This window comes from Mchenga conophoros, linkage group LG22, assembly GCF_057382185.1.
Source record: "Mchenga conophoros isolate Kocher_MC1m ecotype Shallow Benthic linkage group LG22, M_conophoros_male_GT1.1, whole genome shotgun sequence".
In the NCBI taxonomy this organism is placed as follows: domain Eukaryota; kingdom Metazoa; phylum Chordata; class Actinopteri; order Cichliformes; family Cichlidae; genus Mchenga; species Mchenga conophoros.
In genome coordinates this window covers 7340468-7356884 of record NC_140546.1, presented here as the reverse complement: position 1 = coordinate 7356884, position 16417 = coordinate 7340468, and the positions used below count along the sequence as shown (strand labels likewise).

At 40.7% G+C, this 16417-nt stretch overlaps 2 protein-coding genes across 3 annotated transcripts in view; one reads left to right on the top strand and one right to left on the bottom strand.

Annotated features, from left to right (window-relative positions):
- LOC146548697 (major histocompatibility complex class I-related protein 1-like) overlaps nt 1-16417 on the top strand; it is a 235562-nt gene that overhangs the window by 60282 nt on the left and 158863 nt on the right. The window lies entirely within an intron of this gene.
- On the bottom strand, nt 24-14432 carry LOC146548704 (major histocompatibility complex class I-related protein 1-like). Of its 2 annotated transcripts, XM_085263077.1 has the most exons (7): nt 14170-14432; nt 12065-12331; nt 8476-8754; nt 6241-6543; nt 1878-1976; nt 1738-1755; nt 24-1263 (listed from the first exon to the last, which is right to left on the bottom strand). In XM_085263077.1, the coding sequence occupies exons 1-7, from the start codon at nt 14213-14215 to the stop codon at nt 1214-1216; spliced, it is 1062 nt and encodes a 353-aa protein (XP_085119203.1). In that variant the 5' UTR covers nt 14216-14432; the 3' UTR covers nt 24-1213. The 2 variants fall into 2 exon arrangements, with proteins under 2 accessions (XP_085119203.1, XP_085119204.1); XM_085263078.1 differs by lacking the exon at nt 8476-8754.

Genomic DNA, 16417 nt, shown 5'->3' with positions numbered 1-16417 from the left:
AAGAGACCAGGTGAAGAAGGAGGGAGAATCTTGGTAATTTAATAAAGCTGATTGTAGACTGTGTTTATACAGATATGGATTTATTGGTGCAATATGTATTGAATATACCGTAGAGATTTTTTTTTTTGCTAGTAAAGGGTAGTAGGATAGGTTGGAGTATGTTAATGTTCATCCTACCTACCTAATGGAATAGTCCTGGGGTGAATGGTCTATTTAAGCAGATGAATTCAGATGGGTTCAGAAAAAGGATCAGGTCAGTGTAGCTGTGTGCATTTTGACCTTAATTTCCATTAATTTAAGTTCAGTTATGTTTATTTGAACTGAGTTAATTATGGAGTTGAGTTTTTTTATTTTTTTGTAAATATTGTTTGGTCACAAGATGGTGAATAAATCACTCGCTACACTGGCTAGCATCTGTCTCCTGCACTTCTTTAGCTGTGAAGGTCAAGTCCTACCACAAGCTCATTGGTTTATATTTCATGTAACACATTTCTTTTTTTTCTCATACACTACTAATTATAGTAAAACAAGTTGTTTCTTTAAATTCTGGCACTTTTGTACATGGTCAGAGGGCCCGGTGGCGCCAGTGTCCAGCAGCCTCGCCTCTGTCAGTGGGCCCAGGGTGCCTGTGGCTACAATGTAGCTTGCCATCACCAGTGTGTGAATGTGTGTGTGAATGGGTGGATGACAGAATGTAGTGTAAATCGCTTTGGGGTCCTTAGGGACTAAGTAAAGCGCTATCCCTCTGTGGGGGGATACTCCCACTAGGCTTATATCTGGGACTCTCCACCATTTGACCTTAGAACTGAAGAAGCTTCTCGGATGAGAGGTGAAACGTCTTCAAGTAACTTAAAGAAGTCCAGATGCTTTTCTTTGCAAGCTCCTTTGACTACGATGACCTGGATGACTGAGAACCTTCACAGACATATACAATACAGGCCATTTTGTATGCATGATACTACAGAATTTCAATGTCAAGATGTAACAAAAAATTAATGTAAGACAGTTACCCACAACATACTTATACATATATACAGAAGTGCAGACTTTACAGTAACTCTTAAATATAATGGAGAAATATTCAAGAATTTTAAGAAAGTTCAAGAAAGTTACCATTGACCATTGACCATTGAATTTTAAGAAAGTTTTTTAGTTGATATCACAACCTAACCTATTGCTCTTCTAAGGTAATTTACTGTGTGCAGAGTGTTTATCAGGCTTCTGGATTCAGTTTCTCAGAGAGTTCAGAGATGTTGTCAGGAGCTGTAAGAAAAAACAAACTGAGTTTACGTACGCTGCATAATTTTCTTTAATAAACAGCTGGTATAATTATGTTTTTATTACCATTTAACTCTTAGTCACGTCTGTCATTACTCTTAGTATTTCCTTACTTTTGTATTTTGTGTTTTACTTGGCAAAATACAATGGAAAGTAAGTGGACTTTTAATGTTTGTGCACAGCAGGTATGTAAGCCATCTGTGCTCACCCCCCACTCTGTCAGTTTACAGCAAGAGTCATCTGAAATGTGTCAAACTGCAGTGATATACAGGGATTAGGGGCAGGAGATTTCTGATGTAGTCCAAAATCTGAATGTTTGGTTTACAGGTATTACTTATGGATACAGTGTCCTTATTATTTGAAATCATGGGCATGGACATTTTGCTTATTCACAAAGGAGGACTTTTCACTCTTAATCTGCTATTCATTATAGTAAAAACATGAATAGGTTTTACTCACGACAGGGAGGGCATTCAGCTGAAACAAGAGGAAAAAAAATATTTCCCTTATTTATTACATTTCAGAGAAATGCTGAATTTTCCAAGCATCAAATTTAAGTAGAGAAGATGAGAAGAGAATAGGTGTTTTTTTCATCTTACCTTTCTTCTTTTTGCAAATGAAAGCAGCAGCCACTATGAGGGTGGCAGCAAGAGGAGCCACAGCAGAGATGATGGAATTGGTTGTGTCAAAGGGCTTCTCTGTTCAAAACAAAACAAACAAATAAAAAAAGGAAACAAAGAATTGTAATGATTGACTCCTCATAGAAAAAAGGGTTCGATAGTGTACCTTAAGACATGACTCACACATTAACCCTCTTTTCAACCAATTGCTTTTTGTTTTTGTTCTATAGCAGATTATAGGCACTATTTGAAAACCAAAGAAAGATTTTGTGAACATGATTGACAAACTGCAAACCACATTAACAGCGTGAATATTGAAGGAACAGAGACTCACAAAGTATGGATGGAAGGTCTGAGATTATTTGATCATCTGTTGGTGTCATGATCCTGGGTCTGGGGAACCAAGCATGTTTCTTTTTTCTTTTTCTTTTTTTGTTTTTGGAATATCCCTTGATATTAGCATTTTTTCTTGGTATAGTCATTTGTATATCTAGCTACCTTAGTTATTCTCTGCTTATTTTATGGTATCTAGTTATCTAGTTAGGTATCTAGGTTTTGTTACTGTGCCTCCGCTGTGTTCCTTGTGTTACATCTAGTCATCCTTGTTTCTTTATTCCTGTTTTTCCTGTTTTATTTTGATAGTCCCTCATCCTGTGTGTAGTATGTTCAGTTTTGTTTTTCTTCCTGTCTCATTGTTTCTGATTAGCCTATGCCGTGTTTCCCTCTTTTTTCCCATCCCCTTGTTTTCCACATGTATTTAGTCATCTGTTCTCCTCTGTCTGTTGTTGGTGTGTCTGCTTAGCGTCCCTTGTGTTTTCAAGTTTCATGGTTCCAGGTCCTAAGTTTTGTGATTCAGGTTTTTGCGGGGTTTTTTTCTATTCAATTTGTGTTTTTTGTTTTTAGCTTTCCCCAGTTTAGGTTTTGTTAGCTCTAACAAATTCTTCCCATGCTTTTATTTGTCGAGTTGTGCAACCCAAAATAAAGGCTCATCTTTTGTTAACATCTTACTCTGTCTCTGTAGTCCACATTTAGGTCCACACTGTCTTCACTCCATGCTGTCTGCAGCAGATATGACGGTACAGACCAATCACAATGGTCTCAGCAGACTCAACTCACTGTCAACGTTCTCGGCGAGGCCGGACTTGCCGAGACCGCACGGGAGTACGGACTTGCCGAGAACGCGAGCACGGACTCGCGATTTGTACAATTGGAACACCAGCGTACTTGATGATGTCACAGGTCCGGAGTTTTTTCTGCCATCCCCTCTTAATTTAACTGTGAGTAATATGTTATGAAGCTTAACTCTAATCACAGCCAAACCGGTTTACTCAGGAACAAATAAAACACTGAAATAAAGCAAACATTAACATTTAGAAGTGATCTAAGTTACTTATATATCATGTTTAACCTCAGTAGTGAAATCTCTATTAATAAAAATAGTGTACATGTACATACCTTAATAAATACAAGCAGGTGAGATGTTAGAACGCTTTTATTTTTATTTTAGTGGACACTCAATACAATAGACAGCTACTGGGGTTTGGGGTTTGTTTAACCTGAGTAGCGAAAAGACCACGGGGGTGAAAACGATGCGCCGCTAATGATCCTCGACCTCGCTGTCTGCTATGGAGCTGGCGGGTCACAGACCTCTCCGAAAACGTCGGAGCGCGTTTGGAAATATATGATATCTTGATAAATCGAGCAGATATTTGAAGTTTACACAGCTACATTCTTGCTTGAAAATAACTTAAACGTTAAACGCACAAGTACGCATATTGAGAAAGGCCCCTAGACTTCTGTCCTCAAAGTTAGGTCAGTAGGGCTAAATGTCGTGGAAGCCATTTTTCCAAGCAATCCACTCCTTCACCAGCTCTACATGGCTTCAAAGTTCATCCCCACCCTAACCAAGGCAAAAAAAAAGGACTTCAAAAAGCACCACCGGAGTCTACAGTTCACTCGGTTGGTGCGGACGCCTGGGGTGAGTGAAACTGACAGTTTTTCTCAAGCTTCCTGAGGTTACAAAAATTAGGACTGAGACTGTTAACCTCACCTCAAAATATTTAAAGACTGTTTCTCTATCATGTTTCTGTGACTTCCACCCGCTACTTGCTCAACCACTTGCAGCCTCCACACCACTACCTGATCAACCACCTGTCCAGCCTCCACCAGAGGTCTCTGCACCATCTGATCCAGCTAGGTACAAACCTGTGGTCAGTGCTCTGCCTGGTCCTGCTCAGTTCAAGGGTCTCCATTGACGTCGGCTTCCAGCCAAGCTGCCCGAGAAACTCCTTCCCCAAAAACCTACCAAAGCATGTCAATGCCTACACCGGCTACCTGGCAAGCTACCTAGGATCTCCCATTCTCCTCGATGGAGAATCACTGGTACTGCAGCTCCGCCAGACCTGTTTCGTATACGCCACTGATGCAGCGGTTGTCCACCTGATCTGCTTGGCCTGTGCCATGGTACTGCAGGCAATGTCAAAAAGTGCTCCATTAATGCTGCTGGCATTTACATGACTTGCAGCATTATTTATTCATACAATAATCACACGGTTGCTGTAACAGTACATTCAGCGGCTGCAGCTCTCCTGCTGCCAGCCATACACATCACCACCAACAACACAAGCAGAGCACAGATTTTAAGCTGTAGATGCTGTGCAGTTGAATGCATTTCACCTGCAGCGGCATCGCAGACCACGCCCCACCATATACCCCCATCGCCTCTCTGAAGCCTGCGGGGCATTCAGCCGAACCTACTCTCCCCTCTGCGAGGAGGCAAGTGAATCGGCTTGGACCATCAGCGCCCCAGGCCAGGGCCCAGCGATGGGGAAGTGTCCACTCTGGCGGTCGCCCGCGCATCCAGTGACGCCGGTGACGACGTGGTTCCAGGGGTCCCCCGCGTCTCCAGTAGCAACCCCGGAGCTGGTCCGGTGGCCACCCAGGTGGCAAACAGTGGTGGCGCAGCAGGCATGGAAGTGAGTCGGGGCTCACTGGCAGTTGGGCAGGCAGCCAGCACACAGGACCACGGAGCGTGCCAGCCTTTGTTGGAAGACAGGCCGGACCGGCCGCCCTCGGGCATTGCAAGACCCCTGCGCACCTCGACCTCCGTCTTCAGCTTGGCAGGTCCCGCTGGCACGCCAGCCTCCGGCTCATCCCGAGTTGGTCCTGCCCGCGAGCTGTCCACCCTTACAATACAATACAACCCTTATAATAATCACACGGTTGCTAAAACAGTACATTCAACGGCTGCAGCTCTCCCACTGCCATCCGTACACATCACCACCAAAAACAACAATAACACAAAAAGAGCACAGGATTTAAGCCATCAAGGCATGATTGTAGATGCCGTGCTGGTGAGTCCATCTCACCTGCAGTGGCATCGCAAACCACGTCCCGCCACAATAATAAAGCATTTTGTTTTTTATTATAAACTTTGTCCTAATTATGTCCTGGGGCCTGGGACAACTCACACTTTTCGACTCTCCTTTTTCTCCCTCCCTCCCTCCCTCCCTCCCTCACACACACACACACATAACGGGAGGGGGAGTCCCACACATTCTCCCTGCAGCTTGGACTACACTGCCCATGAGGCTACATTCTTTAGGGCTATGACTCTAATACTGCTCATATTGACTTCATATTAACATATTTTTGTAATAATTATTTTTAAAAATATTTCTTCACGTCATTATGCGGCCCACAAGTAGGGATGACATGGGCTGTGAGATTGAGAACCAGGCATTAGAGTCTTATTGAGTGTTTTGTTTGGGTTTCCATGGAATTACCAGAAATAGAGAGGGCATAGCCTAACAAATGAAACGGGAAAAGACTGTCGTGTAATCCATTTGTTTGTTAACACTGAAGGTTTTCCAATTAGTTTTAAGGACAACCTGATAATAAATTAATTACAATGATATTTTTTACAACTGTAAGGCTTGGAAGAAAAAATGGATGGACTAGTTTTTCAGCATCATACTAGATAGGATATTTCTGAAGGTATTGCACAAATTAAAAAAGTCCAACATAATTTTGTAAAATGCACAATAACGGATTACTGATACACAATGGATACACAATTACTCCCACTGGGTTTATATCTGGGACTCTCCGCCATTTGACCTTGGAACTGAGGAAGCTTCTCGGATGAGAGGTGAAATGTCTTCAAGTAACTTAAAGAAGTCCAGACGCTTTTCTTTGCAAGCTCCTTTGAGCACAATAACGGACATATCCTGGTCAGAAACAACTTCAAGATTCTACAAAAGTAGAAAACATTTGAACTACAGAGCAAATACAAAAGACTGAATATGTCTTTCTCATATCTATAAGACTATTCCAGTCTTACCCCAGTTGGTCCTGATCATGGCTTTGTCCAGTTTGGTGATGATGTCTTTTTTAACACCAGAAAGCTGAAACACACAGTCATAATTCCCGAATTCCTCAGGTGTCACTGTTGAAAGGTCCAAGTCAACACTCATCTGGAAAGTGCCGTCATGGTTTGGCAGGATTTCTCCATGATTCACACCTTCATGAATCTCTTCTCCATTCCTTCTCCAGAACATCATGGCCCCGTGGGGGTAGAAACCTGTAGCGTGGCAGTTGACTGAAGAGGAGGGAGTCCTCTGGAGGAGAGACACTGAGGGAAGCTCTAAAGAGAAAATTTGATCAATTAACAGTTAATTGGAAGCATAGGCTTCATGATTATTTTAATGCAGGCTATATATATATATATATATATATATATATATATATATATATATATATATATATATATATTAGGGGTGCAACGATATTCGTATCGATATTGAACCGTTCGATACAGTGCTTTCGGTTCGGTACGCATATGTATCGAACAATACAAAATTTGTAATTTATTTTATCAACTTTCCTTCTGACGATGCTGTCTGTGTTGAGCGCTCAGTGAATCTGCGTTCGACTACTCCGCCTAGGCTCGAGAGTGCAGCCTAGGCGGGGTAGTCGAACACAGATTCACTGAGCGCTCAACACAGACAGCAGCGTCAGAAGGAAGAGCGCAGGGCAAGCTAGCGAGACAGAAGTTAAGCTCTCCTTGCAACATGGACCTCCCCACCCTCATTCAGATCTGGCGTTTGGAATTATTTTGGTTTTCATGTGACGTATGACCCTGAAGGTAAGCGAGTCATGGACTAAAGTAAAACAGTATGTTGGATGTGCCATGCAATGCTCAATTACATGGGAACTAGTGCATTAGCGCAGTTAGCTCGTTAACGTGTTGGCCGTCTAGCCCCATGCACGGGGCGATCGGCGGTAGCTCGTTAACGGAGATTTGCCGTGTTGTGGCGTTAAGGTCATTTCAACGAGATTAACTTGAAAGCACTAGTGGGAACACAACGAATATGACTGCACATTTACGCCGACATCATCCTAGTGCAAAGACAAGTGGAAGCAGACAAAAACAACAAGCACGCATGCTACAAACTTTAGCCGAGTCATTTAGACAGCTGTTAGCACATGATTCTCCTTATGGAGACCTGATATGTTTAATATGCTGCTGAGAATATAGCCCAGAAGAAGCGGATAGTATAGCTTTTATTTTGGAAAGAGCCATTTCTCTGTAATAAACTCTCTTTTCCAAAGATGAGTGATTCCTCAATCAGATACAGGGCTCGCAATATCGCTAGCCCGACGTCCCGGGGCTAGCGATTTTCTCAGTCGGGCTACCAAAATCTATCTCTGCCCTGCCCGTCGGGCTATTGTAGAAAGGAAAAATATATGTCAATGCTTTTGCATTCTTTCAGAAATGTAGCTGGGTAATTATGTCATTGGCATCGGTGAGCCACTGTCAATATGTGACATATTGAAATCGCGTTTGAATTTGCGCTTGTTTTTTTGCTTTCACTTTGCAATCGTGCGAACTGTGTATAGAGAGCGACAGCACTGATCTGTGAGTGATGATAATTTGTGCACCAATTCCTCTGACATTGTCTTATTAATCGTTGGCTTACTATGCAAACATGACAAGTGAAATCTCCCGCAGCAAGCTTGAACATGTGAGAGGTTGATCGCACAGAGAATCGCTGAGCTTATGTGAGTGCGTGTGTAAAAGCAGCAGGATATATGATATATATTTTATATTATTTTAGTTCTGCTGAGCCAAATAAGACAGGTCAGGGTGAAGAAGTGACAGCCAAAGAAAAGCTTACCACAAAACGGAGAAGTTATGACAAATCAGACTATAAGGCAAAAAGAAAGTGCAGCTTTATGGTTTCATGGACAAAATAATTTCTGTGGCTGCAATATGACGAGCTAAATAACCAGGGGTGCACATAAGTGGTGCGCATTCGCTGTCAAAATAAAAAACACGCACAAGGGTTAGGGTTAAATTTAAAAACTGTACTTTTGAGTTAAAATATATATTTATAATTTTAATAAATGACAAATTAAAAAGGCATGAACATTTTTTTTGTATCGAAAAAATATCGAACCGTGACACCAAAGTATCGAACCGAACCGAACCGTGAATTTTGTGTATCGTTGCACCCCTAATATATATATATATATATATGATAAATCATGAAACTACATCAAGTTTTTAATTTACCTGTTCTCAGCAGAAAGCTCATGCCATATTTCAGATTGGTCTTTAGTGTATAAACACAAACTTGGTTGATGTAATTTGTAAAAAAGATATTTCGAGCACTGTCATTGTCCCATAAATGTTTTATAATGACAGCCTGTGGTTTGGGGGCAATCCATGTTTGTGTCTCCATGTTAAACGTTAGGAAGTCTTCTCCATCATAGCCATACAGATTAAAACCACTGACTTTGTCAGTCTCATCATCCCATTCACACGAAGTCAGTCTCTGGTAAATGTGGACAGCTAAGAAAGATACACAGACTACAGTAAGCCAAAGTCATATATATTAGGGGTGCAACGATACTCGTATCTATATTGAGCTGTTCGATACAGTACTTTCAGTTCGGTACGCATATGTATCGAACAATACAACATTTTTAATTTATTTTATCAACTTTCCTTCTAACGATGCTGTCTGTGTTGAGCGCTCAGTGGATCTGCGCTCGACAGTGCAGCCTAGGCGGAGTAGTCGAACACAGATTCACTGAGTGCAGGGCAAGCTAGAGAGGCAGAAGTTAAGCTCTCCTTGCAACATGGCAAACTGAACCTCCCCCACCCTCATTCAGATCTGCTGTTTGGAACTATTTTGGTTTTCATGTGAAGTATGACCCTGAAGGTAAGCGTGTCATGGACTAAAGTAAAACAGTATGTTGGATGTGCCATGCAATGCTCAATTACATGGGAACTAGTGCATTAGCGCAGTTAGCTCTTTTAACGTGTTGGCCGTCCAGCCCCACTCACGGGGCGATCCGCGGTAGCTCATTGCTGTGTTGTGGCGTTAACGTCATTTCAACAAGATTAACGCTGACAGCACTAGTGGGAACACAACGAATATGACTGCACATCATCCTAGTGCAAAGACAAGTGGAAGCAGACAAAAACAACAAGCAGGCATGCTACAAACTTTACCCGAGTCATTTAGACAGCCGTTAGCACATGATTCTCCTTATGGGGACCTGATATGTTTAATATGCTGCTCAGAGTATAGCCCAGAAGAAGCGTATAGTATAGCTTTTATTTTGGAAAGAGCCATTTCTCTGTAATAAACTCTTTTTTCCAACGATGAGTGATTTCTCGATCAGATAGATTTATTTTTTATGACTTTGTTGTTTCAGCAACATTAAATTTAAAAACTGTACGTTTGAGTTAAAATATATATTTATAATTTTAATAAATGACAAATTAAAAAGGCATGAACATTTTTTTGTATCGAAAAAATATCGAACTGTGACACCAAAGTATCGAACCGAACCGAACCGTGAATTTTGTGTATTGTTGCACCCCTAATATATATATATATACAGTGGGGCAAAAAAGTATTTAGTCAGCCACCGATTGTGCAAGTTCCCCCACTTAAAATGATGACAGAGGTCAGTAATTTGCACCAGAGGTACACTTCAACTGTGAGAGACAGAATGTGAAGAAAAAATCCATGAATTCACATGGTAGGATTTGTAAAGGATTTATTCGTAAATTAGGGTGGAAAATAAGTATTTGGTCACCTCAAACAAGGAAAATCTCTGGCTCTCACAGACCTGTAACGTCTTCTGTAAGAAGCTTTTCTGTCCCCCACTCGTTACCTGTATGAATGGCACCTGTTTGAACTCATCATCTGTATAAAAGACACCTGTCCACAGCCTCAAACAGTCAGACTCCAAACTCCGCCATGGCCAAGACCAAAGAGCTTTCGAAGGACACCAGGAAAAGTATTGTAGACCTGCACCAGACTGGGAAGAGTGAATCTACAATAGGCAAGCAGCTTGGTGTGAAAAAATCAACTGTGGGAGCAATCATCAGAAAATGGAAGACATACAAGACCACTGATAATCTCCCTCGATCTGGGGCTCCACGCAAGATCTCATCCCGCGGGGTCAAAATGATCATGAGAACGGTGAGCAAAGATCCCAGAACCACACGGGGGGACCTGGTGAATGACCTGCAGAGAGCTGGGACCAAAGTAACAAAGGTCACCATCAGTAACACACTACAACGGCAGGGAATCAAATCCCGCAGTGCCAGACGTGTTCCGCTGCTGAAGCCAGTGCATGTCCAGGCCCGTCTGAAGTTTGCCAGAGAGCACATGGATGATACAGCAGAGGACTGGGAGAATGTCATGTGGTCAGATGAAACCAAAGTAGAACTTTTTGGTATAAACTCAACTCGTCGTGTTTGGAGGAAGAAGAATACTGAGTTGCATCCCAAGAACACCATACCTACTGTGAAGCACGGGGGTGGAAACATCATGCTATGGGGCTGTTTTTCTGCCAAGGGGACAGGACGACTGATCCGTGTTAAGGACAGAATGAATGGGGCCATGTATCGTGAGATTTTGAGCCAAAACCTCCTTCCATCAGTGAGAACTTTGAAGATGAGACGAGGCTGGGTCTTCCAACATGACAATGATCCAAAACACACCGCCCGGGCAACAAAGGAGTGGCTCCGTAAGAAGCATTTGAAAGTCCTGGAGTGGCCTAGCCAGTCTCCAGACCTCAACCCCATAGAAAATCTGTGGCGGGAGTTGAAAGTCCGTGTTGCTCGGCGACAGCCCCAAAACATCACTGCTCTCGAGAAGATCTGCATGGAGGAATGGGCCAAAATACCAGCTACTGTGTGTGCAAACCTGGTAACGACCTATAGTAAACATTTGACCTCTGTTATTGCCAACAAAGGTTATGTTACAAAGTATTGAGTTGTATTTTTGTTATTGACCAAATACTTATTTTCCACCCTGATTTACGAATAAATTCTTTACAAATCCTACCATGTGAATTCATGGATTTTTTTTTTCACATTCTGTCTCTCACAGTTGAAGTGTACCTCTGGTGCAAATTACTGACCTCTGTCATCATTTTAGGCGGGGGAACTTGCACAATCGGTGGCTGACTAAATACTTTTTTGCCCCACTGTATGTATGTATATATATATATATATATATATATATATATATATATATATATATATATATATATATATATATATATATATATATATATATATATATATATGTATACAAATAAATTTCAGTAAACCTGTTCAATACCTTGTCCCTGTTTCATTTCTCAGCATTAAGGATAATATATGCATCTATGGTTTTATTTTTGTGCACCTGTTTAATATGATGAGTTGTTACTAGTAATGTTCCTGGCCACTAATTTCTTTCTTGACTACATAAGGAAAACGATTAAACTGACAAACTGACTAGTGTAAAACTAAGAAACACTCAGGTATTAATTTGAAAAACCTAAAGCAAAGGCATTTATCTCATTCTTCAATAATGAATAATGCTGCTTAAATGTGCACCTCACATTGTGCAACATGAATTTACTAAAGTGTATATTATGTGTATATTATTTCACATTCCATTACTGAAGCACGATCCTTTTTGCTATTTTAATATGCATGAATCTTCTGGTACTCCATAAAATATATCATGGTATACATTTTTGTTAAATTAATTCCACTTCAGACAGCTACAGCAGGGATATGCAATGTATACACTGAGTAATCTATTTTAGTGGAACAAAACCAAATCAACAAACTTCAATGCACAAACCTCCCGTTTGGTTTAAGCGCTTTTTCACAACATGAAATTCTTCTTTAAATAGTTGCTGATGCACTGTGCACTCCCCTGTGTACAGCTTCCAGTACTTTGGATCCTCATCTCTTAATGTTTCCATCCAGTCCTGTTTGGGTATAGCTGTTTTGAGTTTGCTGTCACAGTAACCGACCTCTACATCATCATTCAGCATAACAGCCACAACCTCCGGGAAGTTTGGGACTCCAGAAGATGCAGTGAAAAAAATAGTCATGGAGTGTTTTACTGTACAGAACAGAATATCAGAATGAGACACTAGAAGCATCTAATAACAAGTCTTCAGATAATTAAACACCCAACAGACATATTGTTTCCACTGGTTACGTATGGAAATTGATGAGATAATATTCTATTTAGATACCATAGTTAAACAAAATCCAGTAAATGGGTAAAATTGTAGCAAATGCCATTATATAACTGATGTAAAAATCCTTATGTCAAAAAACATGGTATGGTAACATTTTAGGTCAACATTTTAACTGTAAATACAATTTGCCTGTGTGTTTGTTTCTAAATATGTAATTTCCAGTGTTTATTATTACACTGCCAAGAAAACAAGCTTTAAAATAGGAACATTAATGCATACTTGCATAAAGATGAATTTGCATACATAAACACAAGATTTCAGAAAATTTGAAATACAAAATCAACTTCTAATGTCTTCTCTTAAAACACTTAAGAGAAGGGTTAAAAAAGAAAAATACATGAACCTTTACAGTTCTTACTAAGTATCACAAATTTGTCTCTAGAGTTTACAAAGAATGGTCCAAAAAAGAAAATATCAAGTGACCGGCATTTCTCTGGGTGAAAAAAAGTTGCTGATGTCAGAGGTCAAAGGAAAACAGCATAATGCTTTGAACTGATAAAAACAACAGTAACCCAAAGAAAAACTTGTTAAAACCAATACATGTAAAAAAGCATTTTTGAACAAACATCACATCAAAACTTGAAGCAGATGGGACACACTTGCTGCCACTCATTTCAGCTAAGAACAGGAAACTGAGGCAATAGATTACATGGATTCACAAAAATTGGCAGCGGAAGATTGGAAAAAGATTGCCTGATCCAATACGTCTCGATTTGTGATGCAAAATGCAGATGATAGAGTCAGAATTTGGCATAGAGAACATGAAAGCTGTCAAGGGTAGTGTCGTGGATGAGAGAAGGAGGACCCAAACGCTGGACTCACAGGCAGGTAGGTGAAGGTGGATGTTTATTGCCGAAGGAGTGAGCAAACGGTACAGAGGGAGGAAATGGCTGGCTGACCGAATGAACAAAGGACTGACTGACTGACTGACTGACTGACTGACTGACTGGACATACAGACGACATTGACATCAGACATACATCATTAATGACCCGACATTGAATGGGTAGAACAGAGGGCTTAAATACACAGACTGGTGATAATGATGATAATGAGAGACCGGTGAGTACACAGCTGAACATAATGAACTAATGATAATGGGAAGAGGACGGAACATAATGCACATGGACCAAGGCTAACACAATAAAACAGGAGGTGAAGCAGACAGAATATAAACAGTGAACATGAACTAAGAATACTGGGTCAAAGACCCAGAAACCCTGACAAAAGCATTGATGTATCCTGCCTTGTATCAACAGTTCAGACTGTGGTAATGGTGAAATGGTAACGGGGATATTTTATCACGGAACTTGAGTATCTTAATAACAACTCAACTCCACAGCCCATCTGAGAATTGTTGGAGACCATGTCTATCCCTTTATGGATATGTGGACCATGTTCCCATCTTCTGAAGGGCGCTTCCAGCAGGCTAAAACATTATGTCACAAAGGTCAAATCCCATCAAACTTATTTCTTCAAGATTACAATGAGTTCACTAAACTCAAATGGCCTCCAAAATCACCAGATCTCAATCCAATAATGGATCTTTTCTTGAATAGTGTTGAATCAGTCCAAACTATCATTGTCAAAGTGTACTTAATAAAGTGTCCACACTCAGGGTATCATAAACCATAGGAAACTGCAGGACACTGCTTTTAATGCAAAAGAAAAAAGTAAAATATTTAAAAGGTCTTACCTGAAGATGAAATGTGGCAGAAAAGCAGCAACAGCAAAAACTTCATGCTGAATACACAAAGAGGAAAAGCATATAATTTATAGACGAGAACTTTTTGCTGAGGTTGATTTTTCCTGGTTTTGTGTTGCAGTGTTTATTTTCCTCCTTAATCTGTTCACTACTTGTGACTTGTGATCCTCACTACAAAAGTGTTAAAGCTCCAATGTGTGGAAATTGACTTTTCCGTGCTGTCCGTGTCATTTGTGAGAAAGCAGGTTAAGAGTTTGGCATGAAGTACACCTTTCTGCTTCTGTTTGCTTTGTTGTTGCTTTTACTGCCTCTCAGTCACACCCATGAAGCATCTCTCTGTCAAATTCCCCTATAATTAAAAACCTGTTCATCATGTTTCTGCTTTTAGATTACTTTTACTTTTGATTTATAGGTTAAGGGTATTATTTGTTTAAAATGTGGTTCTCATATCATCTGCTGAGGACTACTCGGAAACATGTTAAAGATAATCTAGTTAACACTGGTTTCAGTTAACTCCACAGCAAACAAACAGAACAGTATGATATACAGGGAGTGCAGAATTATTAGGCAAATGAGTATTTTGTCCACATCATCCTCTTCATGCATGTTGTCTTACTCCAAGCTGTATAGGCTCGAAAGCCTACTACCAATTAAGCATATTAGGTGATGTGCATCTCTGTAATGAGAAGGGGTGTGGTCTAATGACATCAACACCCTATATCAGGTGTGCATAATTATTAGGCAACGTCCTTTCCTTTGGCAAAATGGGTCAAAAGAAGGACTTGACAGGCTCAGAAAAGTCAAAAATAGTGAGATATCTTGCAGAGGGATGCAGCAGTCTCAAAATTGCAAAGCTTCTGAAGCGTGATCATCGAACAATCAAGCGTTTCATTCAAAATAGTCAACAGGGTCGCAAGAAGCGTGTGGAAAAACCAAGGCGCAAAATAACTGCCCATGAACTGAGAAAAGTCAAGCGTGCAGCTGCCAAGATGCCACTTGCCACCAGTTTGGGCATATTTCAGAGCTGCAACATCACTGGAGTGCCCAAAAGCACAAGGTGTGCAATACTCAGAGACATGGCCAAGGTAAGAAAGGCTGAAAGACGACCACCACTGAACAAGACACACAAGCTGAAACGTCAAGACTGGGCCAAGAAATATCTCAAGACTGGTTTTTCTAAGGTTTTATGGACTGATGAAATGAGAGTGAGTCTTGATGGGCCAGATGGATGGGCCCGTGGCTGGATTGGTAAAGGGCAGAGAGCTCCAGTGCGACTCAGACGCTAGCAAGGTGGAGGTGGAGTACTGGTTTGGGCTGGTATCATCAAAGATGAGCTTGTGGTGCCTTTTCGGGTTGAGGATGGAGTCAAGCTCAACTCCCAGTCCTACTGCCAGTTTCTGGAAGACACCTTCTTCAAGCAGTGGTACAGGAAGAAGTCTGCATCCTTCAAGAAAAACATGATTTTCATGCAGGACAATGCTCCATCACACGTGTCCAAGTACTCCACAGCGTGGCTGGCAAGAAAGGGTATAAAAGAAGAAAAACTAATGACATGGCCTCCTTGTTCACCTGATCTGGACCCCATTGAGAACCTGTGGTCCATCATCAAATGTGAGATTTACAAGGAGGGAAAACAGTACACCTGTCTGAACAGTGTCTGGGAGGCTGTGGTTGCTGCTGCACGCAATGTTGATGGTGAACAGATCAAAACACTGACAGAATCCATGGATGGCAGGCTTTTGAGTGTCCTTGCAAAGAAAGGTGGCTATATTGGTCGCTGATTTGTTTTTGAATGTCAGAAATGTATATTTGTGAATGTGGAGATGTTATATTGGTTTCACTGGTAAAAATAAATAATTGAAATGGGTATATATTTGTTTTTTGTTAAGTTGCCTAATAATTATGCACAGTAATAGTCACCTGCACACACAGATATCCCCCTAAAATAGCTAAAACTAAAAACAAACTAAAAACTACTTCCAAAAACATTCAGCTTTGATATTAATGAGTTTTTTGGGTTCATACAGAACATGGTTGTTGTTCAATAATAAAATTATTCCTCAAAAATACAACTTGCCTAATAATTCTGCACTCACTGTATAATTTGTTATTAGCTAACACTGTGAAGCAATACAGAAATGTTGAAAGAAATAATAATGGAAGCTTTTTAGACCCTACAGAAACTGGAAATATCACAGTTTTGTTTTTGGTTTTTTGCCCAATGAGCAGTGTTGGGTAA